At 42.9% G+C, this 24565-nt stretch overlaps 1 protein-coding gene across 1 annotated transcript in view; it reads left to right on the top strand.

Annotated features, from left to right (window-relative positions):
- The window catches only part of SCIN (scinderin), a 104803-nt gene that overhangs the window by 38990 nt on the left and 41248 nt on the right, over positions 1-24565 (top strand). Inside the window, exon 4 of the mRNA XM_084618819.1 lies at positions 9624-9773. Coding sequence (XP_084474945.1) covers positions 9624-9773 — 150 coding nt within the window. The remainder of the gene's footprint in view (positions 1-9623; positions 9774-24565) is intronic.

Raw genomic sequence — 24565 nt, 5'->3', positions numbered from 1 at the left:
CTCAGTGATTTCAGCTCTTAGGTGAATTCAGCTTGTAGTAGGGGAGCCCCAGTGCTAGTGCACTGTCAGCCCAAAGTGAGCTCAGCAGCCTATAACTAGACTTCTAATGAAATCAAAATTAGCTCTGATATTCCACAGTGGAGAGAGGAGGAAGTGCAATCAGCATGTAAGGCCCTCACCAAGGGGCCCATGCCACCAAGTATTAATACTTGTCCCCAGCCTCTCTCCATTCACACAGTTTTGGAACCCATGACCCTTGCCTAGCGAGTGCTACTTAGTTGATGGTGAATCCCTCCATCATAACAAAAGGCCACGTACAGTTCCAAGCACAGTTCCCATAATCAGGGTAATAGCAATTTATTCTTCCTGCCCCAATAACAGAGACACTGGGGATCCCACAGCAGCCAAAGTGACCATTTGGGCAGCTATGGTCTCATTCTAGGCGTGGTGGGTGTGCCTATGCAAATGAGATCGGCCCCTGAAGTTCTTTTCCACAACTTGCCACACCTCACCACCAGATGTCAGGGTGGAGCTCATCCTGACACTGCTTACATTTATATTGCATAAAATTTTAATGTGTATTCTAATTCTGCTGCTTAGATGGAGATAGTAAAAAATACTTTGAATGTAAAACACACACATTAATTTTCACAACACTCCTGTGTGATTGGCACAGTGTATCATCCATTTGACAGTCACTCTATTTCAGTTTAGTCCTCTAACTTGCTTAAGGTTGCATAGCTAACCACTGAAAGGCTAAGAATAAGACCCAGGAACCCTGAGGATCTACTGCACTAGCTTGGTCCCTAATGTATTCATTTCCTGTGTGAACTCCCTCACCTCTTCCTGGGCCTCTCACTTGACAAAGAACATTCTAAAATGTGAAAATTGACTGACAAGCTCGACAATCTAGGGCTGACTCTTTTTTATGGTCATATTGTTTTCTTCCACAAACTTCAAATTGAATCACATTGTTTTTTGTAAAACTGGACTGTTGCAAAACCCACTTATGTGTTTTTGTTTGCTTTCTTGCAATTTTTTTTTAAACTAAATCAATTTAAATTAAGTTGGAGGCTGCTAGTCCATCATGTGGACTGTGTCCTTATAGTGATTTTTAATAATGGAAATTGAAAAGGATCACACAAGTTGCTCTTCATATGGAATAGTATTAAAATTATATTAATATTTATATTTTAATTTTTTGTACACACTAATTAAACTAAAAGCACAAGTGTATACTATCCTGGATAACATTTACTTGGTTTTGTGCTTCAAGACTTCAGTTGTTTAGGTGATTCTCTTCAGGGAAGTAGTATGGAATTTTTATATTTAATCTAGTAGAAACAAGAAAAGGAGTACAAGTGGCACCTTAGAGACTCACCAATTTATTTGAGCATAAGCTTTCGTGAGCTACAGCTCACTTCATCGGATGCATCCGAAAGCCACTAATACTCCTTTTCTTTTTGCGAATACAGACTAACACAGCTGCTACTCTGAAACCTAGTAGAAACAGTGGACGATATCCTCACCTGATGTAAGTGACAGGTTCCACTGATGTCAACTGAGTTATGTTGATTTATTGCAGCTGAGGATGTGGTATCTGACCCTGGCTCCAACCCTCAGCTTTGATTCCTGGTTCTGACGCAGGCTTGACTCCTGGATCTGGTAATTGGCAGTTGACTCTGCTGCTGACCTTTGGCTTTGTCCCCTACCTGGATACCAGCTCTGACTATTAGGCCAGACCACCTCTATCCCGATCCCTAACACTGATATCCACAATTGGGACCTGTGGCTTTGGCACTGGCAATCAACAAGCTGTGGAAAAACAGCTGGACATGATGGCCAAGCCAGAGATCCTAGTTCTTTTCCCCGCCCCCCATGACAATTCTGGTTTCTGCCACTCTTGGTCTAAACTCCTTTTTGTACCTTACCCATGCCATGCACCCCTATGTAATGTTAACCCTTGCAATTATGTTCTCATAAATAAGGACACACTCCTCCCAGGGTTTCTCTCACAAATTATACTCTCATGTATGTGAAATGACACAGTCCGATTCTTAAGAGTCTGGGCTACCTGGGACTTGTCTTCATCCTTCTTTTCCTTTTTTTCCCCATGTCCTCAGCCAGATCCTCATAGAAAAAGTAGGAGGAACAACTCCACAAACTGCTCTTTCCATATTTTTTCTTTGCCGCTTTAGATCAGCGAGTCCCAACAGGCCAGTCCGGTTCAGTGTATCCCTGAGCTTTGGCACCTGCGTCACCCACTTGTACCTTGTTAGAAACTGTTCTGGTGCTTGAAGCCCCAAGAGGTGGCTGTTCCTGGGAGATGCAGGAGCTGTCTCCTGCCCTGGTAGCTCAGTGGCCTGCTGTGGAACACTGACCCCACCCCAAACTGTGCAGATGGAGCCGGCGTCCTAGGGTATGTCTACCTTGCAATTAAACACTTATGGCTAGCCTGTGTCAGCTGCTTGCGGGGCTGTGAAGTTGGTGTAGATGTTCTGACTTGGGCTGGAACTCAAGCTCTGGGACCCTATGCAGGGGAATTTTCTAGAGCCTGGGCTGCAGCCTAAGAGTAGACATCTACACCTGCAGTTTTACTACCATACAGCCCGAGCCCTGTGAGCCAGAGTCAGCTGACAGAGGCCAGCTGTGAGTGTTTAATTTACAGTGTACACATAACCCTCCTGATTTTCCAGGATCTGCCATGGTTTGGGCTGGGCTGGGTGGAGGTTTGCAAATATCATGCCTGTCCTAATGGGATGATATGAGAGGATCTAAAGGAGATCTCTTTGTGGAGATTTCCTCTCACAGAGGCTCATCCCACAGATTTAACATATGGAGTGATCAGATCATTGTGTCTTGCTTTTAGAAAAAAATACCTTCCCTGGGCTCACCACGTACATGTCAGGTTTAATTCCAATGCAAATAAAACCCAAAATACAGTCAGCCATGTTAATCCCAGTGGAGGAAACTGGGATCAAGATTTTTTTCAAAAGTGATTTAAGGTACCTTGATTTTTGGGTATCTAACTTCAGCCTTAAAGGGGCTTGGTTTTCAGAAAGTGCTGAAAACCAGACTCTCTTAAGATGCATTAAGATGGCACCCTAAATCATTATTCACTTTTGATAATCTTGGCCTTATTTTTTTAAATGCAAATGACAGCCCAGTGTGAGTATTGTTAATATTGTAGTATATATTTCTAGAGCTGCAGTCATCCTCCAAGACTGAATTTTACACAGCTAGGTAATATTTATTTAAAGAAGAGAGAGTCAAGGTGCAAAGAATAATGCTCAGGTGTGGTATAGTAGAAACCTGATGAACTTTAACCTTAATGAAAGTGCTGGAGAGAGAGATTCTTTCAACTTGCAAAGCACACATGATAAGACAAGACTTCCTTAATCTCTCCAGTTAATTTTGTGGAAACATATTTTGTTTCTCCTCCTTACTGCTTCTATATTTTGCGAGAAATAAAAAACTCTTATTTATTGCTGATACATCTTCAGTGGTCCCAGCATGTGTCACTGATGTTTGAAATCAGCTAAATTGGGAGCAACAAAGAGAAAAGCCAAGATGAGAATGAAAAGTAAGCCTGAAACATATGTTTGAGTGTTTCACTTCTGCAGAAATATAATATGAACAAAAGGTATATATGCACACAGAAAGTCTTTGAGAATTGAGGAAGCCATTGAAAAAAAATTCAAATGTGAGCATACATGAGAAACAGATTGGGGGAAAACAGTTTGGATAAAATTATAGTTCCTTTATCTTTCACTTAAACTAAACCTTTACTGAAGTTTCAAAAGCTTGGTTACTTCTCTCTTTTTATTATCTTGACCTCTATTGTTCTGCTTCTTGTGAGAAAACCAGAAGTATTGAAATAATTAGACTATTTTTTTTTGTAGGGTTTGCCTCCTAATTCATAGTAGTACCAAAAATCTTGCAGGTGAGACTTCTTACAAGATTTCCAGTTGGGTTCTGCAGATCTAAGAAATTTGGATAAAGAAGTAAACTTCTGGGTGCTTCTCAGAACCAAATTCTAAGTCTTTTGAGATCTGTCCAGCACTAAGGCCCTATTTACAAACTGATCAAATTGACTGGCATAGCTGTTGCAAAATAAACTATTCCACAATAGCTATTTCAGAATAGCTCCCCATGCAGACACTATTCCTGAAAAAAAAAAGTGGCTTTATTCCACAGTAATTACTCCATTCACAAAGCCAAGTAATTATTCTTGAATAAAATCAGTTTTATTCTGGAACAGAGTGCCCACATGGAACAGTTAAATTGGAATAGCTATGCTGGTCAATTTCCTCTGTGTAGACAAGATCTAAAATAAATAAGATTTTCGGAAGAAAATAAAAAGGTGAATGGAGTTATAGGTTTGTGAAGGATTTCTGAGAAGAGACATCTTGTTTATGGCTCCTCTCTCTCTCTCTCCTCCATTCAGCGAATGAGCAATAAAACAACACTAACCACTCCATTAGAGATCTCCCACTATCTTCATACGGGTTGTCATATTTGTTTACAATGAACGTTAATTTTATACAGTATGATTACAAAGGAAAAATATTTGTTTCTCAGTTTTTATTTTTCTACGTTTTTATTACCTTCTGCTTTACTAAGTTCCAGTGTCTTTTCTCTGTCGTTCATTAGGTACACCTTATTTGTTCAGTATTTATGTTTTTAATACATCTTTCTAATATTTTTGGCTTTGGTAAATGTTTTGCCTACATTTGTTGAGTGGGGTTAATTATGTGGATGCTACGTGGTCTTTCTAAGACATCCTTGATTTCCTAACCTCACCCTTAGTTTTGTGGTAATACATGATTGTTTTTGAATAAAAAATATGGTAAATGAGACTGGATTTGCAATGGTTTTTACTCTCTACTTAGGTTTGGCAGAATTCAATTTTTTTGAATAATTTTGATGGATGATATAAATGTTCCGATGAAGTGAGCTGTAGCTCACGAAAGCTCATGCTCAAATAAATTGGTTAGTCTCTAAGGTGCCACAAGTACTCCTTTTCTTTTTGCGAATACAGACTAACACGGCTGTTACTCTGAAACCTGTCGATATAAATGTTGGGTTTTTTAAGGCATTTTTTCCTTTTTATCATTTTTTTAAAATGTGCCCAGTTGCAAGAAAATATGGGAGGCAGGCAACAGAATGGGTCAGTCAATTATTTAATGACAGTAGACATTGATTTCAAAAAGTTAAAGCTTTGTAACTGCTAAAACACAAATTGTAAACATCACATGTCAAAATATAAGAAGTAAATATCCTTAAATCAAACTTGAATAAGATGTCAACCAGCATTTTTCTTTCTTTATCTCCTATCTTTATCATTTTTCATCTGTTTTTTTGTGTACAGTGAAATTGATGTTTACTGAAATTTACCAATAAAAATATAATCCTTCCAAGCCTACCTATACTCAGTGTAGCACAGTTCTAAACAATAACTTTATCTGACTTCTCTTGATACAGATTTAGAATACTTCATAACTAAATCTTGTTTTAAAGATGGGTCAAGAAGGCACTATTTAAATCAGATTAGATTTAGCCAAATTTGAAGCCAAGATTTTGGTCCCAGATTGTGGGTAGATCACAAAGTACACATCCAAACCAGAATAGGGAAAACAGGCCCATCTGCTTTTGACTCAGACCTAGGATCAAAATTATTAAGGCAGGTTCAAAGATATAGAGATTCAGAAATGAGCCCCCTGAAATTTGAAGAGGTCCAGATTTGAGCTTCTGGTTGTAGCTTACCTTTACTCTTAATGAAAGCCTAAAACAGCTGGTTGGTGGCAGCCGATTCCAAACATGGGTAACCACTTGGTGGGGAAGGGCCTAGGGTCTAGACTGTGAGTCACATGTGTTTTAGTTTCCTTTAATCAGTCAAAGCCAAACATTTGAAATAAGCTTTGAGTAGAGTATCTACTGTCTGTTCTACACACAGCAAGTTAGCATTTACAAGAAGGTACTTGCTTTGACTTGCATGAATAAGCAATATTTCATAACCCACTTATTTGAAACTGATATTTCTGTGACTACAACTCGTGCATGGGAGTTATAGAGGCAGTCTGCAAGGAAGAGTTTAAAATTGTGATAAAAAAATTGGGCCACATTATTTTTATTATATTGACCTAAACTTTACAAACCAGTTATTTACCTGTGAAAGTACTGACAGACAGGTCATCTCTTACTATTTGTACCATATCCAGAGACAACAGCCTGCTCAGCCAATTGTTTAACCTCCTTTTTGAAAGATGAAAATATTAATTATTTAGTGATGATCCTTGTTATTAAAAATGTGATGTGTATATTGTGTAGCTTTTGCCATTGCTATTGTATTGGAGACTCTGCAGAATTATTGAAAACATTTTTTTCTCTCAAATTAACACTGTCCAAAAAGAAATGAAAAAAAATAACTAGAAATACTAACTGACTAATTCCCTTTTGACTAGCTCCTTCCAGTTCAACCTCCAGAATTTCTTCACTTTTTCTATTCTGCCTATGTTTTCAGCAAGTACTTCAAAGACCTAAATCTGTTTTCTTTACTCCTCTCAGACAGATCCCAGGCAAACTCCCTCTGTTAGCCTCTCTGCTGTTCGCTGCTCCTAATAGCCTTCTATGGCTAACTGGCTCTGTGGATGAGGGGAAAGCAGTGGACGTGTTGTTCTTGACTTTAGCAAAGCTTTTGACACGGTCTCCTACAGTATTCTTGCCAGCAAGTTAAAGAAGTATGGGCTGGATGAATGGACTATAAGATGGATAGAAAGCTGGCTAGATTGTCAGGGTCAACGGGTGGTGATCAATGGCTCCATGTCTAGTTGGCAGCTGGTGTCAAGTGGAGTGCCCCAGGGCTTGGTCCTCGGGCCGGTTTTGTTCAATATCTTCGTTAATGATCTGGAGGATGGTGTGGATTGCACCCTCAGCAAGTTTGCAGATGACACTAAACTGGGAGGAGTGGTAGATACGGTGGCAGGTAGGGATAGGATACAGAGGGCCCTACATAAATTAGAGGATTGGGCCAAAAGAAATCCCTGATGAGGTTCAACAAGGACAACTGTAGAGTCCTGCACTTAGGACAGAAGAATCCCAGGCACCCCTACAGACTAGGGACAAAAGGGCTAGGCAGCAGTTCTGCAGAAAAGGACCTAGGGGTTACAGTGGACAAGAAACTGGATATGAGTCAGCAGTGTGCCATTGTTGCCAAGAAGGCCAATGGCATTTTGGGCTGTGTAAGTAGGGGCATTGCCAGCAGATCGAGGGACGTGATCATTTTCTTCTATTCGACATTGGTGAGGCCTCATCTGGAGTACTGTGTCCAGATTTGGGCCCCACACCACAAGAAGGATGTGGAAAAATTGGAAAATGTCCAGCAGAGGGCAACAAAAATGATTAGGGGACTGGAACACGTGACTTATGAGGAGAGGCTGAGGGGACTGGGATTGTTTAGTCTGCGGAAGAGAAGAATGAGGGGGGATTTGATAGCTGCTTTCAACTACCTGAAAGGGAGTTCCAAAGAGGATGGATCTAGACTGTTCTCAGTGGTAGCAGATGACAGAACGAGGAGTAGTGGTCTCAAGTTGCAGTGGGGGAGGTTTAGGTTGGATATTAGGAAAAACTTTTTCACTAGGAGGGTGGTGAAACACTGGAAAGCGTTACGTAGGGAGGTGGTGGAATCTGCTTCCTTAGAAGTTTTTAAGGTCAGGCTTGACAAAGCCATGGCTGGGATGATTTAGTTGGGGATTGGTCCTGCTTTGAGCAGGGGGTTGGACTAGATGACCTTCTGAGGTCCCTTCCAACCCTGAAATTCTATGACACATAGTCTGCATCTAGGATAGATTATCTGACTTGTGAAACATTTCAGATGCTCTAAACAAACGTTAATCATTGTGACACTCAATTGAAGAATCCCCATAGTAATAACTAGATCCTTGAAGGGCCTGCCTAGGGCCTGACCTAGACTCAGTGAGAGGCTTTGCATTGACTTCATGTGGTTTTGGATCAGAACACTGGTGAGCAAGCTCTCCATACAGAAGAGCTTTATTGAAGGCGATTAGGCATTTGCTCTTTTGGAAGTGCCTTTGAGTGACCGAGACTTTAGTGATGTGTCAAAGCAGCAGTGGGCCTACACGAGAATAGCAATCTAAAATGAATGGTCCTCAAAACAGGAATTAGCAGACCAAATTGAAGGACTTTTGTCCATTTTTGAGAAACAGACTCAAAATTCTGAAATGTTTGGGTGAGGTTTCTTTGGCTCTGGTTTCTGTCTGGAATCAGAACTGGAACTGTCAAAGTCCCTGTGATAATGAAAGGGGGGGGGAGGGCTCCCTTTTATGGACACCCAGCCAGCCAGTAGCTATAAAATCCTTCTTAATAGCTGTTCTCTACTTGCTCTACCTGTAAAAGGTTACAAAGTCTCACTGTGATGCATAGGTAAAAGGAAGTAGTGGGCACCTGGCCAGAAGAGCCAATGGAAAGGCTAGAACTTTTTAAAATTGAAAAAAGACTCCCCTTTTGTCTGTCTGTCTGTCTGTTCTCCCAGGAAGAGGCAGTCAGGGCCGCAGCTATGCTGTAAGAAGCTTGGGCCAGGTATGAAAAAATCGTCAGTATTATACCTAGAAACTACTCATTTAAAACCCCAGATATGTAAGTTGATCAGGAAATGTCTAGGAAGATGCAATTAGGTTTATTTCTTTTATTTCGTTATGGCTTGTGGATTCTTCTGTGCTAACCCCAGGTGCTTTTGTTTTGCTTGTAACCTTTAAGCTGGACCTCAAGAAAGCTATTCTTAGTGCTTAATCCTTGTAGTTGCTTTTTTAAAATCTAGCAATAGCCTGAGTTCCCAGATGTATTTATTTTCTTTTTTTTTGTGCACATGTTGCTTAATTAGCTGGTGACAACAGCTGATTTCCTTTTTTTTTCTTTGTCAGCTCGTCCCTGGAGAGGGGGTGAAAGGGCTTGAGGGTACCCCACAGGAAGGAATTCCCAAGTGTGCCCTCCTGGGGTCTCAAAGGAGTTCTACACTTGAGTGGTGGCAGCATCTACCAATCCAAGATCAGAGAAAGTAGCTGTAACACTGGGAGTTTAATACAAGCCTGGAGTGGCCAGTATTAATTTTTAGAACCCTTGCGGGCCCCCACCTTCTGCACTCAAAGTGCCAGAGTGGGGAATTAGCCTTGACAGTTCCATAAGAGGGGCTGAACTCAGAGTGTTCCTCATTGGAAGAAGTACCAGAAATTTCATTTCTGAGATTGGGGAAGAAATTTCTCATGAAGAAACTCAAGGGATTCAGCTTGTTTAGATAAGCTTCAGATAAACAGCCAGATTTTTGCGCTTCTGGACCAAACCGAAGCCCTAGCGCATAGACACTATGGTGAGTGAGGCTACCTGAATACTTCAGTTATAGCACTAGTCTATATGACACAAAACCAGTCTTTGATCCAGATCCTCAACTGGTGTAATTTGAGGTAACTCTATTAAATTCAGTGGTGGTGTGCTGATTTACACAACCTGACAGTCTGGCCCTTTGTGTTTTAGTAACAGCTCTAAAGTATTTCATAATTCTGCCCTATGTTGATTCTGATGACTGAAGTATCTGTTCTCATTTATTCTAGGAAATTTACCAGTGGTGTGGCTCAACATGCAATAAATTTGAGCGTCTGAAAGCTGCTCAAGTTGCTGTTGGCATTCGGGACAATGAGAGGAATGGAAGATCTCAGCTAATTGTTGTAGAGGAAGGAAGTGAGCCAAGACAACTTACAAAGGTATTGTAAATGTATTGCTGGTTCAAATACACTGTTATCCAGACTTCTGGGCATGTCCTGCCGCCATAATACTTCACCTCAGGATATGTCATCAGATCTCATTATCTAAGCAGGACTGGACCCAGTCTTTACATAGAGAAGATCCTCACCGGACACCCATCAACTTCATTGCTCTGTCGTAAGAGTGCTGTATACACAACACTGCTAGGTGCTCTTCCTTCTCAGTCAGGACTGAGCTAGTGCCCCAGCCTAGTGCTATGAGATGATTTACTCCCTTTATGTGCTGTCTTTCATGGCCCCCTTTTTGGAAAAGTAAGAATGTTAGCCCTTGTGTCTTGAACAAATCCCAGTGGAGTAATTACATTCTACAAACATAAATTCATCCAGCAGTTTCCCTAGCAAAGTTATTCCTTTCCTCTCCTAAATAAACAATACTCATATAGGGTTTGGTCCTATGGTCTTTGAAGTCAATGGCAAAGCTCCCTCAATAGTGCAGGATCAGTGCTAGATAGAGTGGTGGGGAAGTTTATGGAGGGGAGAGATGAGTGGTGGGAGTGCCTTGAAAAGCTTGTGAGAGAACTGGTGAAGGGAGTGTAACAAACAAATTGAAGGACTTGGGAGGGAGGACAAAAGTCCTTGTGCATTGCTTTGGAACATCACAGCTATTAGAAACACCTTTGTACTATGGAGCTAGTCCATGGGGACTTGAGTAAGTCCCCTTTTATTCTATATGGCAAAGTTATTTTTCATACACAGAGATATTTAAAATAATAACACAGACTTTGAATACAGTCATATGTAAAAAGATTATCAGCTGAGTCAGGTCATGTCTACACTAGGGGGACTGTACTGGCATATCTACAGCACTGGAGCTATTCTAGCATGACCCATAGTGTAGACACAGCCTGTACCAAAGGAAGAGGTTGTTCTGTCGGTGTAGTAACATCACCTCTCTGAATGACAGTAGCTTGGTTAAGGAAAGCATTCTTCTGTTGGCCTAGCTGCATCTACACCAGGAGTTAGGTCGACATAGCTACGTGACTCTGGGGTTTGGATTTTACATACCACTGAGCAATGTCCCTGTGTTGACCTAAATTTTAAGTGTAGGCCAGGCTACAGGGCCTGTCTACACTTGAAACGTGACAGCACCCCAGCTGCAGTGCTGCTGCTGTAGCGCTTCAGTGTAGGCACGGCCTCTGCCAATGTGGGGGGTCTCTAACTAGTGTAGGTAATCCACCTCCCCGAGGGGTTTGATTGATGGAAGAATTTGATCTCGCATGCTCTACACTTGGGGTTAGTTGCTCAGAGGTTTGATGTAGCCTCAGTCTCATTTAACCAGCCATTATAGGCTGGCTCCATGCTCCAGCAGAGTCCTGGGGTGGGGTTGGGGCTGTAAAGCTGCAGGGTGTGTCTGGGGGGTCAGGGCTCTGGGTTGAGGCAGGGGTTTGGGGCTTCTGCCCTGCAGGAGCACCAGGGCTCAGGGCTTTGGACCAGAGGGAGCACTGAGGCTCAGGGCTTCAAACCTACGGCTCCGTTCCCAGCTTCAGCTTGGTGGGGGACACACCATGGATTGGGGCTTCAGCCCCGGGACTCTGCTCCCAGTTTCAGCCTCGCAGGGGGTGCCAGGGATCAGGGCTTTAGCTCTGAGGGGGAGTGCTGGTTTCAGCCCCAGCACTCGTCCCATAGTTAGAGTCCCGGCGCACACCCTCCCCCACCCCTGGCAGACACGGGGAGCAGAACTGTGGGTCTGAAGCCCCAATCCCTGGCACACCTTGTGGGGCTGAAGCTGGAACAGAGCAGCAGGGCTAAAGCCCCGATCCCCAGCACTCCCTCCAGGTCTTAAGCCATGAGCCCAGGCGCTTCCAGGGGGAGAAGCCCTGAGCCCCCTGTCGGGAACCCTGGCGACTCCCCTTCCCCACCTGGAGTCCTGACCCCCCTCAACCCTACAGCTGCAGCCCCAATTCCCCCATAGCAGAAGTCCATAGTGTCTTGTTCAGCGTTACAGACCATTTCAGAGTTACGGACAATCTCCATGCCTGAGGTGTCTGTAACGCTGAGGCTCTACTATACTTCCCCCTCTAACTAGGTGCAGATCAGGTGATGAGAGGTGCAAGTGTCCCGATGTGCACTTTCAATTCGTTTTCAAATTGCAAAATTGCATGTGGATACTTTGGACATACAATGCACCTTCAGAAAGGGAGGCCACATCTCCTCTACTTTGAAAACATGCCCCTAAAATAATTTACTTTGAAGTCTAATTTGCCTCAGGGGCAAAAGGCACAGAACCTGTTCTGCTCTATTGCTTAAACAATTATTGCTTACAATCAGCATGACAAAACAGTGGTGCACCAGAAACAGTCTTCATGCACACTCCATTAGTATTGCTTCATGCAGATAACATGGGGCAGAAGACACGCCAAACCAGAAATTAAATGTGCCTATTCCATTTTGCTGAAGAATTATTTTATGTTCAACGTTTTGCTCCTTTCCCACTTTGGAGGGGGTGGGGGAGAGTCTGAATGGGAAAAATTGATTTAGAAACATTAATAAATTCCAAGTGTGTTAGGAGGTTAGTATGTGAACTGTAACCAGATCACAATGTTGGTCAACATTTTTCAACTGTTGAAGATTCAGAAAACGGGGAGGGAAGGAGGCGTGGCATTTCTGAAGGAAAAATTACAAATCTGCCCCTCCCCCACTTTAAAAAATCTACTCTAGAGCTGGTTGAAATTGAGTAAATTTGTTTTTTTTGTTTTTTAATAGGGTTCCCATCCCTTAAGCAATCCCCCACCACCACCCTACACACACACACACACACACGTCCATTTTCAACTAGTTCAGGACTTAATACATAGTAGATATTATAAAGGAAAAGTTACACCCATTCATCATTAAGGTGTTGAGGGCCCTGATGAAGTGTCACCTCTCTGCTCCACTGTGATGCTCAGGAATGCATAAATCTGTGATATCCCAACTACTAGACTATACAGTATTTGCTTCTTTTTTTTTTTGTCTGCGCTGCTGCCTGATTGAGGACTTCCGGTTTCACAGGGTGTCTGGTTGACTGGTAAGTCCGTAACTCTGGTGTTCGGTATCTTTGAAGAAGTCCATGGGGTTGTGTGGGTGGAAGATGTTACAGGCTGAGACACGGATCTCATCACAAAGCCCTCATTCAGCTGTGTGGTTCTTGTAACTCGTGTAAACTTCCTGGAACCTGTAGTGACCTACACAGGTGATTAAAAGGACAGGGAAAATGCCACAGTTGTAATTTGATTTCCCTGTCTTGGAAAATATTAGTGAATAATGATTTTCGTTACTTGCCCAGCAACAATGGAGGGAAAGTTTCAGCTTTTCCTTTCTTACGAAGGTAAATATTAAGGTGGGAGACTATTGGTGAGTTAAGTGAACAGTGTTTATTGCTCTGATTGCTCACCATTGTGACAACTCTTCTCCTGTGAGCAGCAGTACCAGGGAAGTTCTGCGGGCAGTACTTCAGGCGGCAGGGGTGGGAGTGTTGTCTCAATAAAGAAATATGGAGCTGCGCCTGCATGCCTCCATCGCACGCCCAGTCATTGCAAGCTTTAGGGAAATGTGCTGTCATATAGCTACTAGGCCCGGAGTTCTCACCACAAATGTTTCAGTGGCCCCAGAGTGGGGCCACCAAATCTTGCTGGTTGCCACTATGACAGTTTTCTCTAAAATAATTAATTTAGGAAAAACAAATAAATATGCCCATAAACATGTCCAAATCATAGTTATTTGTGTAGGGTTTTTATTTGTACACTCAATGATAATAATAATTAATAATTAATGTACAGTTATCTCTATTCTTTACTGGACCTAAGCAGAATAGAAACACAAATAAGGTGTTTTGCATGTTCTTATCTTGTGGTGGTGGTGGTGGGTTTTTTTTTGTTTTTTTGGGGGGTTTTTTGTTTTTGGTTTTTTTAGACTTGCTAGCTAGTAAGTCTGCTCCTGTGAAAAGTGATATTTGTATATTTGTTATCTAGCTCTGAAGCAGTGATGAGTGATATTTACAAACATATACATACCATTTTTCACAGCAGACTTACTCAGCCCTGGCAAGCCGGGGGACAAATTAAGCCCCGACGGGGAGGTGGATAGGGAGACAGCGGGGGGCCAAGGGTGATGAGGTAGATAAGTGAGGGGCTGAGGCAGCAGTGTGGGCCAGGGGTGGTGAGGGGGGGGGTGAACCCGGAGACTGGGGTTTTGCACAGCAAAAACTGCAGAGCTGAAAGCCCCATGGTCAGAGCCGGCCACCTGGTACCTGCCACCCCAGGCTTGAAGCCAGAAGCCTGAGCCCCACCTCTCCTGGGAAGGTGGGGAACTCACACCAGCTGTCTGCTCCTCTGGCGCTTGTGGCTCCAAATGGGGGCAGGGCCCAACCCCTCCTTGCAGCCCAAGGGAAGGAACCACTGCTTTGCCCTCAGACTCACCTGCAATCACTGCCCAGGAGGCTGTGGCCACAAGAAAAGCCCCTGGTGGCCACGTGCGACCAGGTGGCCGTATTTGAAAATGCTGCACTAGGCCATCTCTCCTCTTTCCTTCTTTAAGCATCTGTCCCCTGTTGTTGCCTTTTTGTTTGATCTTTTGTGGCTTGCCCTTGTTCTCCATGAAGCCCCTTTGCTTCTGCTCATAAGACTTCCCTAATGCTGTTGGGTAGATCGGAAGCATCATTGTATTTATTCACTTTGGTGTCAGAGAAGTGGCATGGGCCTGGGCAGAGGAGGGTGCCACCCATTTCCCTAAAACATAAATTATAAAATGAGTAGGTGGGAAAAAGTGAGATTCTCATGATCCCGTACCAGAATGGAACTCCTGAGGGGGTTTTCTCCCTTGGATGCAGGCACATGGCTCTTCCTGTTGCTTGTGAACACTCGCAAATAGATGCTATTCTGGTACGCAGTTTTTCTTGCTGATAAGATGCCAGGCTGCTGCTATATAAGTACATGTTTGCAATGCAAATACAGATGAAGAATTTACAACGGAATTGCTGTCTGGGTTGTAGGAATTAGTTTTTTGCCTCTTGGTGAAAGTCATGCCCTGCATTTGGCTTAAGGCACAAGTGTAGTTTTTCTTGTAGTTTGCAGAAACCTCTGCAGTCTCAGCTTCAGTTGTCTGTCAGGGAAACTTCTCCCCTACCCGAAAAACTTTCCAGGGGCTTTCAGTGAGATTTGTGCTCCTAAATCCCTTAGGAGACTTTGAAAATCTTAGTGATCGAGTTTACTAGCATTAATGTTTGTGTGGAGGCAAATTTTACTCTTCATGCTGGCAGAACTTGTGTTTCTACTTGAAGAACAAGAACATGTGACTCAGCTGACCAATCACAACTAAGCATGAATATTCTAAATTTGTGCTGTGTTGATCAATCTACAAAGTAAAAAAAATACTGAACATTGACTTAGGAAAAGTTGGCTAAGGCCTGATGTACACTTAACATTATATCAACAAAACTGTGTCGCTCAGGGGTCTGAAAAGTCCACACTCTGAGTGTTGTAACAACACTACCTAGCTTCCAGTGTAGACCATGTAGAATGCTTCCATCAACCTAGCGACTGTAGGTGGTGGTCCTACTCTGACAGGAAAACCCCTTCCGTCATTGTAGGTAGCGTCTACACAATGGGGTGGCGTTGGCATAGCTACGGTGCCAGAGCTATGCTGCTATAGACCCTGTAGGGTAGACGTGGCCTGAATTAACGACATTGATCACTGTGAGTTATTCACTTAGTTCTATGATTGGATCTGATTCTCAGCTGCTGCTGGGGTGATCAGAGAACAGGGAGAGAGACCCTATTTTTTCATCTCTAGCAGTTCTATCTGCAGTAGATGATTTAATCTGTTGGCTGTATTACACCTGTCACACAGTGCATTCTCTTCCCAGCACTAGCCCTGGGAGGAGCAGCAGAGAGAAACGCTGATATTATTAGTTTCATTCTCCTTCTGCTTTCACTACTTTCATGAGGAGTAACTGTATGAACTAGGTTCTCTGAGGTTGTAAATTGGAGAAACTCCACTGAAGTCAACAGAGCTACTGTAGTGACAGTTTTACACAGCAAATATAGTAGCCTTATGTGACCAGAAGCAGGGGTGCAATACTCTCTTGAGATTCTGCTGGAAGAACTCTAAAAGTGTCAAACAAAAGAAGTAATTTTCTAGCCCCCCTGGTTGTGGGGGAAACATAAAGCCTATCAACTCAAAAAAAAAAAAAAAAACCCCAAAAGAACCCAAAATTGATTAGTTTAATAATCTCATCGTTTGGGGGGAGGTGTGTTTGACTCGTTTTTTAACTTTGGGCTGGGAATAATGTGAATCTAATGTAGACAACCAGACTTTCATAGATATGGGTTATTTCCTCACTCTTCAGTCTTTGGAAGGAGAGTTTTATGTTTCAAATGAACAGCTTTATTTTGCCAGTTGGCATCTTTTCCAAGTCAGAGTAACTTCCCTGTAGATTCCACCCAGCTGTAAATGTCAGGAAAATTGATTACCCGGTCAGTTAATTTGCTGAAAAAATAGTTACCATCCTTATTGAGTGGCAGTGTTAGAAAAGAAAATCACATGTCAAAAATTAATATGTATAAATATATATAGTAAACACTATAAACTGATACTGATCCCATCTGGTGCTCACCAGTGTAATGGTACTGTAGTCACCTTTCAGTGACAATCCAGAACTCAGTAAGGAGAGCAGTTACAACAAATGTTCTTTTATGGTCTCTTGCACCTACAATATCTTTTCCTGTCCCATTAAAATATATGAGGAATGAAACTTTAGCCATTCCCCAGCCGTGTTTCTTTCTTAACCTGTTCACATCAGGTTTTTTGTTTTTTTGTTTTTTAAAGCAAACCCTGTTTAAATAATCTCACACTGTTTCTTTTGAGCTTTGATGTTTTTGGATCTGTGGGGAATAGTTGGTGAGTCTGTTCTCTTGATTCATGTTATGCATTTCACAGAATTATAGAAATGTAGGGCTGAAAGAGGGACCTTGAGGGTATGTCTACACTGCAATTAAAAACCCGCAGCTCCCCTTGCCAGCTGACCCACTTGTGTGGCTCGGCCTAAGGCTGTTTAATTGCGATGTACACATTCGGTCTCAGGTTGGAGCCCAGGCTCTAGGGACCTGCAAAGTGGGAGGGTCCCAGAGCTCGGGCTACAGCCCGAGCATGAATGGCTACACTGCAGTTAACAGCCCCTTAGCTCGAGCCCCATGAGCCAGAGTCAGCTGGCATGGGCCAGCTGCAGGTGTCTAACTGTAGTGTTGTAGACATAACCTGAGAGGTCATCTATTACAGGCCCCTGTGCTGAGGCAGGACCAAGTATACCTAGACCACCAGATTATGGCTTTTATTGTCATCCATCTTTTATACTTTTAAAGAGTACAGAGTTTCATTAAAGCATTAAACGTTCATAGTTATGTTGTCAGAAACTGTTCTTGTATTAAGAATTTCTTGATAGGAAATTAAGGTCTTGTCGTCTTAGGGAAAATTTTCTGGCATTGCTATGGGTATTCTACAATAAAAGTGATTTTATTTTGGAATAGAATCTCTGCTTCACTACAGCTATGCTAGGAAATTTCCCTGTGTAGACAAGGCCTAAGATTTCTTGTAAAACGGATTAAGGGTACGTCTGCACTACAAGTGCTGTAGCTGCCCTGCTGTAGTGTAGATGCTTGCTACAGCAATGGAAGGGGTTTATCCATCACTGTAGTAAATCCACCCCTCTGAGAGGTGGTAGCTAGGTCCACAGAATCCGTTGACCTAGCGGTGTCTACACAGGGGCTTAGGCCAGCTTAACTATGTCCTTCATAGGAATGAATTTTTCACACCCCTGAGCAATGTAACTAGGTCAACCTAAGTTTTACATGTAGATCATGCCTAAATAACTGTATTCACTCTTCTTTGAGCCTGTTAAGCACGTCCCTTTTAGAGTGAGACACTGATTAGCAAGGTACTTGAGTACTTGCATATGAATAGCTGAATAGCATTCCTCATGTTCTTAAATACTACTCTGAATCCCAGAGCCTGAGTGGCAAGTTCAGTATTTACAGGGATCTTTATCTGAACTCCATAGAATCTTACAAATACCTACTCCTTAAGGGTCAAACTTTCCTCCTGTGCAATCACATTAGGGCTAGTCAGATGGTTGAAGGAGGCTTTTCTAAGTGAAGGGGTTAAACTGGACTAGGACTTAGGAGTTCAACTCGCAGCACTGCTGCTGTCTTGCTGTGTGACTTTGGGCAAATTATTTAGCCTCTTTGACGGGTAAACTCTCCCACCCTTTGGCGACGTAGGGTACGTCTTCGCTAGCAACGTTAAAGCGCTGCCATGGCAGCTCTTTAATGTGGCTGTGTAGTTGTGGCACCAGCCCTGGGGTAGATCTCCCAGCGCTGTAAAAAAAAACAAAAAAAAAACCCCACCCCCACAAGGGGAGTAGCTACCAGCGGTGGGAGCACACCTCCCAGCGCCTGGGCACTGTCTACACTGTCACTTTACAGCGCTGAAACTTGCAGCGCTCAGGGGGGTTCTTTCACACCCCAGAGCGAGAAGGTCACAGTGCTTTAAAGTGGCATTGGAGACAAGGCCTTAGATTGTTAGGTTTTCAGGGCAGAGACAGCCTCTTCACCCCACAAACCATTGATCTTGGTTAGGGCGTCTAGAACGATGCTACTATACTCCCATAAATTAGTTCCATCCATTTCTGACACTGTTGCAAAGCACTGGACCTGCTTATTAGCTACTGTCAGACACTTAAGATATGGCATTTTCTGAAAATCATGGGTTGAATATCACATGTAATTTCTCAAGAAAAAAAAATTGGGGCTATCTGGCAAAGTAAATAAGTTATTAAAAATTGCATAATAAATTATCTGTTTCTATTCAGTGGCATTTTGATATTTTGTCTATTAAAACTGTCTGACTGATGAACATGTGGGTTATTGACTGGCTGAAGTATAGTAGTTTCTGCCTCCAATGAAGTTACTTTATTGCTCAGTTTATGGCAGCTGAAAGCATATGCTGTTACTTTATCTCTTCACAGCATTCCGGCTGCACTGTAAACTGCAAATATAAATAAATTAGTCATCTAGTTGACCTGCCTTTCATGCAAACTCTACTCAGTGGAGTGGCTAAAATTATTAGCTGTAGTGTAGATGGTGTGCATAAATATGCTTTCAGGGTTCAGTCATGTCTCAGCAGAGCTCGGTGGGGGAGGATGCAAACCACCCACACTTCAATGCATGACAACATTGTTCTTTCTGCGCAAGACTCAAAAGGCAAATAAAAAGAGCCCACATTTATTATTGTTTTAAAATCTCATGATTTGTAGGCTAATTTTGTTATACCAATAAAATAAAAACCAGCAGGATCTTATTAAAGGGAAAAAGGCAAAATACCACATTTATTGTGAATACAAAAAGAATCATAGTAAGCAGTTAGTTATAGCTATAACATTCCATTCAATCTCATATTTATTCACACATTCATTCATACAAACACACACACAGAGGTTCTGCAAGGTTGTTATCATAGTTACCAGCCTTAGAGTTGCTCATGTCAAGCCACTGGCCAGGTGGCCTGGACATGAGGAGGGAGCAGGGCCTTGTCAGATGCTCATCTGATGCTCCTGGAAGTTGGTTTGCAGAATCAGACCCCAAAGTTCTCACTTTTTAGAGTCTATTTTTATAGGAATTTCTTCCTATGCCAGTCTATGGGAATTGCTTCATCATGCTGTTGCTGAATCAATCAGCAGATAGCACATTCCTGACGGCTCCAAGATGTTATCTTGTTCTTTGGTTCTCCCATTCTTGAGGCTGTTGGGTGGATTCCAGTCTGCCCTCCGGGGGGGGGCGGGGTCCCTCTGGTGATTTCCACTTGATGCCTTCTTCAGCCGATGGACACTGGATTCTTAGGCTGGCACCTCCCTGGTCATTCAGTTATTATCCACACCAAGCATCCATCCACATACATCCTCTATCTCTATTTTAATCACAATTGTTAATACAACAAAAGGGCGGGGAGTCTCTGGGTGCTGTTTCTGTTGTTACAGAGTATTGCTTTGAGTCTCTCTCTCTGTGAATTGCTTTGAGAACAGACTCTGTCTTAGAATGACTAACACAATTAGCAGCTTGCAAGTTTCACACATAGAGGGAGAGAAACAGTACCAAAAACCAAGAGACCTCTTAATTAGTAATACCCTGGAATTTAAACTATGGGGAATCAAACTCATTTGTGATTTTAATACTGAAGTTCTTTAATATGATCCAACAATCTCACAATGTTTGGAGGCCCTACCCAGGATTCATGAATGGTTGGTATCGGTGTCACTGGTTTTATTAGGTTTCAGAGTAGCAGCCATGTTAGTCTGTATCCACAAAAAGAAAAGGAGTACTTGTGGCACCTTACAGACTAACAAATTTATTTGAGCATAAGCTTTCTTGAGCTACAGCTCGCTTCATCGGATGCATGCTAGTAACCTCCCAGCAAACTCTGGCACTGATGCTCAGTTTTCTCCTGTGTGTGAACGCAATTCTTGTGAAATGCTGTATGTAACTTATTTAAGAACTAGCTTGTTTTGCTTCTTTCAGAGTTTAGTTATAAAAGGAACGGGCAACATTATTGTTAACCCCTTGCCCATAAAGATTAGTGGTGATTTTTCCTCTTTCTCTGAGACACCTTAATAAGGAAGCATAGCTTGAAAAGCCCAGACCTTCTAAAATAAGCTTTGTTAATTAAGTGCCATTGTGCGTCATAAACCTCAGGAAAGTTTGACTGACTGACCTGTGAATAAATATTAGAAATGAAGGTGTGGAAATGATTGGATCATTCTCCACAGCCAGCCATAGCTGAACCTTTTGAACTGGAGGCACTCTAGTGTCCTGATGCAGTGTCAAGTAAAAGCCACACTAAATGTTGATCGAGAAAGTGCTTTGGATCAAATGTCATGCAAATAAGGTAATGATGCGTTACCTAGATTCTAGGGTATAATAAAGGCTAGTTCCGGAGGGACTCAAATACTGTAAACACCATTTTCAGTGCTTGCTGAAGCCTGAGGCTAAAAAAAGGTGAAGTGGAGCCTGGGAATATCAACAGCAAGTAGATCCCCCTCTTGGAAAAATAAACTATCTCACTAATTGTTTTAAGCTAATAATCCGCAGTGACAGAATTAACAGAGAGAAACTTTTTAAGGATGCAGATGCACCACTGAAGACCTATTCACCCACCAGTAGGAAGTAGCTGAAAAACTTCAACTCCAATTTTCAGTAAGGTTTTTCTACATGTTCAGTGTGACTGGCATGAGAGGTTGGCCTGTTATGCGTCTGTGCAGGTTTCTGTATTCAAACAGCTACATGGGATGTGCAGTTTCCTCTGAATAGGGTGACCATCCCTTAGTGCATTGATTTGCCCTTCCTTAGAGGGACCACCTGTCCCTTATTTTAAGATGTATTAAAACTAGTACCTACCATTTTAAATATTATATTGAAGCTTATGGTCATTGAATTGTATACCTGAGGGCAGTAGAAATGTACACTTGAGAGAAAAATAGATGGTGTGTTAAGGGAAATGTTTTTTCCCTAAAATGTCCCTAAAATTAAAGCAGTGCCCCTTATTTTTCATGTAGTTTTCCTGTATATACATCCGACAAAGGTGGTCACCCTACCTCTGAAGCTTCCAGCATTGTCACACTACGTGTTGGTCACCGGGAAGGGCTCTAAGAGCAGGGTCTATGAGCATGAAGGCCCAGATCCACAAAGGTACCGAGGCACCTCACCACCAGATTTAGGCGCCTAAGTCCCAGTTTTAGACACCAGTGTGATTCACAAAACTGCTCGACTGCCACCTAACCCTGTAGGTCAGGGGTGGGCAAATTTTTTGGCATGAGGGCCACATCTGGGTATGGAAATTATATTGCAGGTCATGAATGCTCTCAAAATTAACAATTTAGAAATGTTCAAATAAATTCTATTTAATAAAGATACATTTTAGTGGAAATAAACATAAAACTTTACTTACTATTATAAATATACCATTATAACATATTACAATAATTAAACAAAACTTACCCCCTTTCCACACCTTCTTTGATTAATGTGGGGGAGGGGGACTCTATGGGATATAGCATGGGGGGGGGCTCTATAAGAGATGCTAAAGTGGGGGGAGGGGGACTCATGGGGTGTGGCTTGGGGGGGTGCTCTACAGGGACCGTACTGGGGACTCCTAGGGGCCCTGCTGGCAGTAACACCAAGGCGGCTGTACCATGCACTGCCATGGGCAGAGGCAACCTAGCTGGGACGAGTGCAGCCCCTGGGCAGTTTTGAGAGTCTCGAGGGTGGGGCTGTAGGAGACTGGGAGGGCCTGGGCACGGTGATTGGCCGATGAGGAATGAGGCGAGTCTCTTGGAAGAGCGGTACCTCAGGGATTGGTCGATGAAAGAGCTTGCGGTTTCTAATTGGACTCAATTAGGGGCAGTATCTTGTGATGCTGCTAATCTTGATCATTGGCTAGTTTGGGCGGAAGCTGGTGCAAAGAGAGTGGCACTTTGGGGATTGGGCCCGCTGCCACGTGGGGTGGGGTTCTGATTCTGCAAACAGCACGATGAAGTCTGGGTAAGTGGTGCTGTCACGCCTGCGCAGTGTGGCTCTGCGTGCAGGAAGATGGTGCTCATCAAGGAATTGTGAGTCGGGGGCTGGGGAGCACCAGGTGGGCGGAATGGGGAAAGCCCCTGGCTCCGCTCATCGACTGGAGCGCCGGAGCAGGGCAAGCCCCCAACCCTGCTCGCTGGCGGGAGCTCAAGAGCCGGATTAAAAGGTCTGATGGGCCGGAGGCGGCCCGTGGGCCGTAGTTTGCCCACCCCTAGACTACAGAATCATAGTCTCTCTTGCTCTCTAGTCCAATGACTCTAAGTATTTATACAAAGTGGAACAGCTTCGAGTGAGGGAGCCACCCTCCCTCACTTTGCCCTCAGGATGTGCCACAGCTGAGTGGTTATCATGCCTCTTCTGAGAGGTGGGAGATCCCTGTTCAACTTCTATCTCATGCTTAGACAGAGGTGGGAATTGTAATTGTTTCTCACATCCCGGGCAAGTGCTCTAACCACTGGGCCACAAGGTGGGCTCCTCCTCTGGTTTTGTGTGGAATGAGGCAGGCACCTAACTCATTTGCACAAAAAGCGACCTAAGCGCCTGAGCCGTCTGATTCCAGGAGAGGGATTCCTGGTTGTAGATTGCAAACAGAGATAGGTGCCTTCCTGAACCTGGGACTTAGGTGCCTATCTTTGTGAGGGGGCAGGGCTTACGAAACACTCATCTTGTCAGCATCTCCTATTGGACTGCTTAGACTACTCGCTACTCAGTGTGCTGGCTTTGGTGGATAACATTCTTGGGTGCCTATCTCGTCCCATTCATTGTATAAGGAGCCTGGGCACCTAACCCAGGCTTTGTGGATTGCAGTGTTGTTCCTGGCACTTAAAAGTTAGGTGTTGCAGTGCTCAGCATCACAACACCCAAGGTTCCTTTGTGGATCTGGGCCTCTCTCTCTAACTCATATATCCTGGGCTCATAGGCTTATCAAGAGCTTGCTTCTTCAATATAGGGGAAAATAAGATGGTTGCTACCCTCACAGCACTGAGAAAGCAATAATTTCTAATACCGCCCTTAAAATACCATAAAATTCCTTATGTCCATTAGGAATAGGGCGACCAGATAGCAAAACGAAAAAACGGGACAGTGGGTGGGGGTAATAGGTGCCTATATAAGAAAAAGTCCCCAAAAACAGGACTGTCCCTTTAAAAACAGGATACCTGGTCACCCTAATTAGGAATATAAAAAAGGGGATTACCTGGTCTAGAAATGGAGTATAAACAGTGATCTTGAGAGACTTCATTCCTTTTCCTGAACAACATATAGCATCATAGACCCCTCAAAACTTTCACTAGGAGGCAGAGACCCTGAATGACTTATAGATATAGCCCCACATGATAAACCAGATAGCAAGGAATTTAGAGAAATCATTTGACCAAATTAAATTATGACGTGGAAATAAGTAACCCTGAAAACAAGTTGCTTCTCTGCAGAAAGTCCCATATCAAAGAGACAATGAGAACAAACATTTGCAAAGGAGAGTTGAGATCTCATTATGCAACAAGAGGTAGGAGAGATGGAAACAAAGAAAATCACACCAGTTCCTTTTGAGACCACTCACATGCAGCCAAATATAAACAAATAGGGACGAAGGGGAAATTAAACTTTCGTGAGAATGTAAAAGACTTTAGAGGATAAGTCACTTTATCATGCATGAAAACCACTGTCAACTGATTATGCAATAAAAGGGACTGAAAGACACTTAAAGCTTATGAGTTACTATTACAGTGGTCACCTTTGATGATATACTGTGCAGTTAGACCACACACATCTAATATAAAAGGTGAACTGATAGCCATTTCACTTTCCAAGATTCCAATTTAGGATGTCAAGTTTCTGCCTGCATGCCTCATATTGGTTTCAGGCATTAGTGCCTGTAATCTAGTGTTGCAAGAGAAATGTAGAACTCTGGACTAAGGTCTTGTCTGTTAGTGATAGAGAAACTAATTCGAAACCATTTTTTTTAATTTGAAGTGTACTCCATAAAACTGCAACTCCCAGTAAGAAATCAATTTGGAAAAGAATTTTCAGTTTCATGATTTTAAAATGCATTTCAGCTCTCTATAATCATTTGACTGCTCCAGGTATTGTATATCTAGCTGAATTCACCTGGTGTGCTGCACAATGCATCAGGCA

Source organism: Lepidochelys olivacea (genome assembly GCF_965140295.1).
Source record: "Lepidochelys olivacea isolate rLepOli2 genome assembly, chromosome: 2".
NCBI lineage: Eukaryota > Metazoa > Chordata > Testudines > Cheloniidae > Lepidochelys > Lepidochelys olivacea.
The sequence above is the reverse complement of the archived record's forward strand: the minus strand, read 5'-3'. Positions and strand labels throughout refer to the sequence as shown.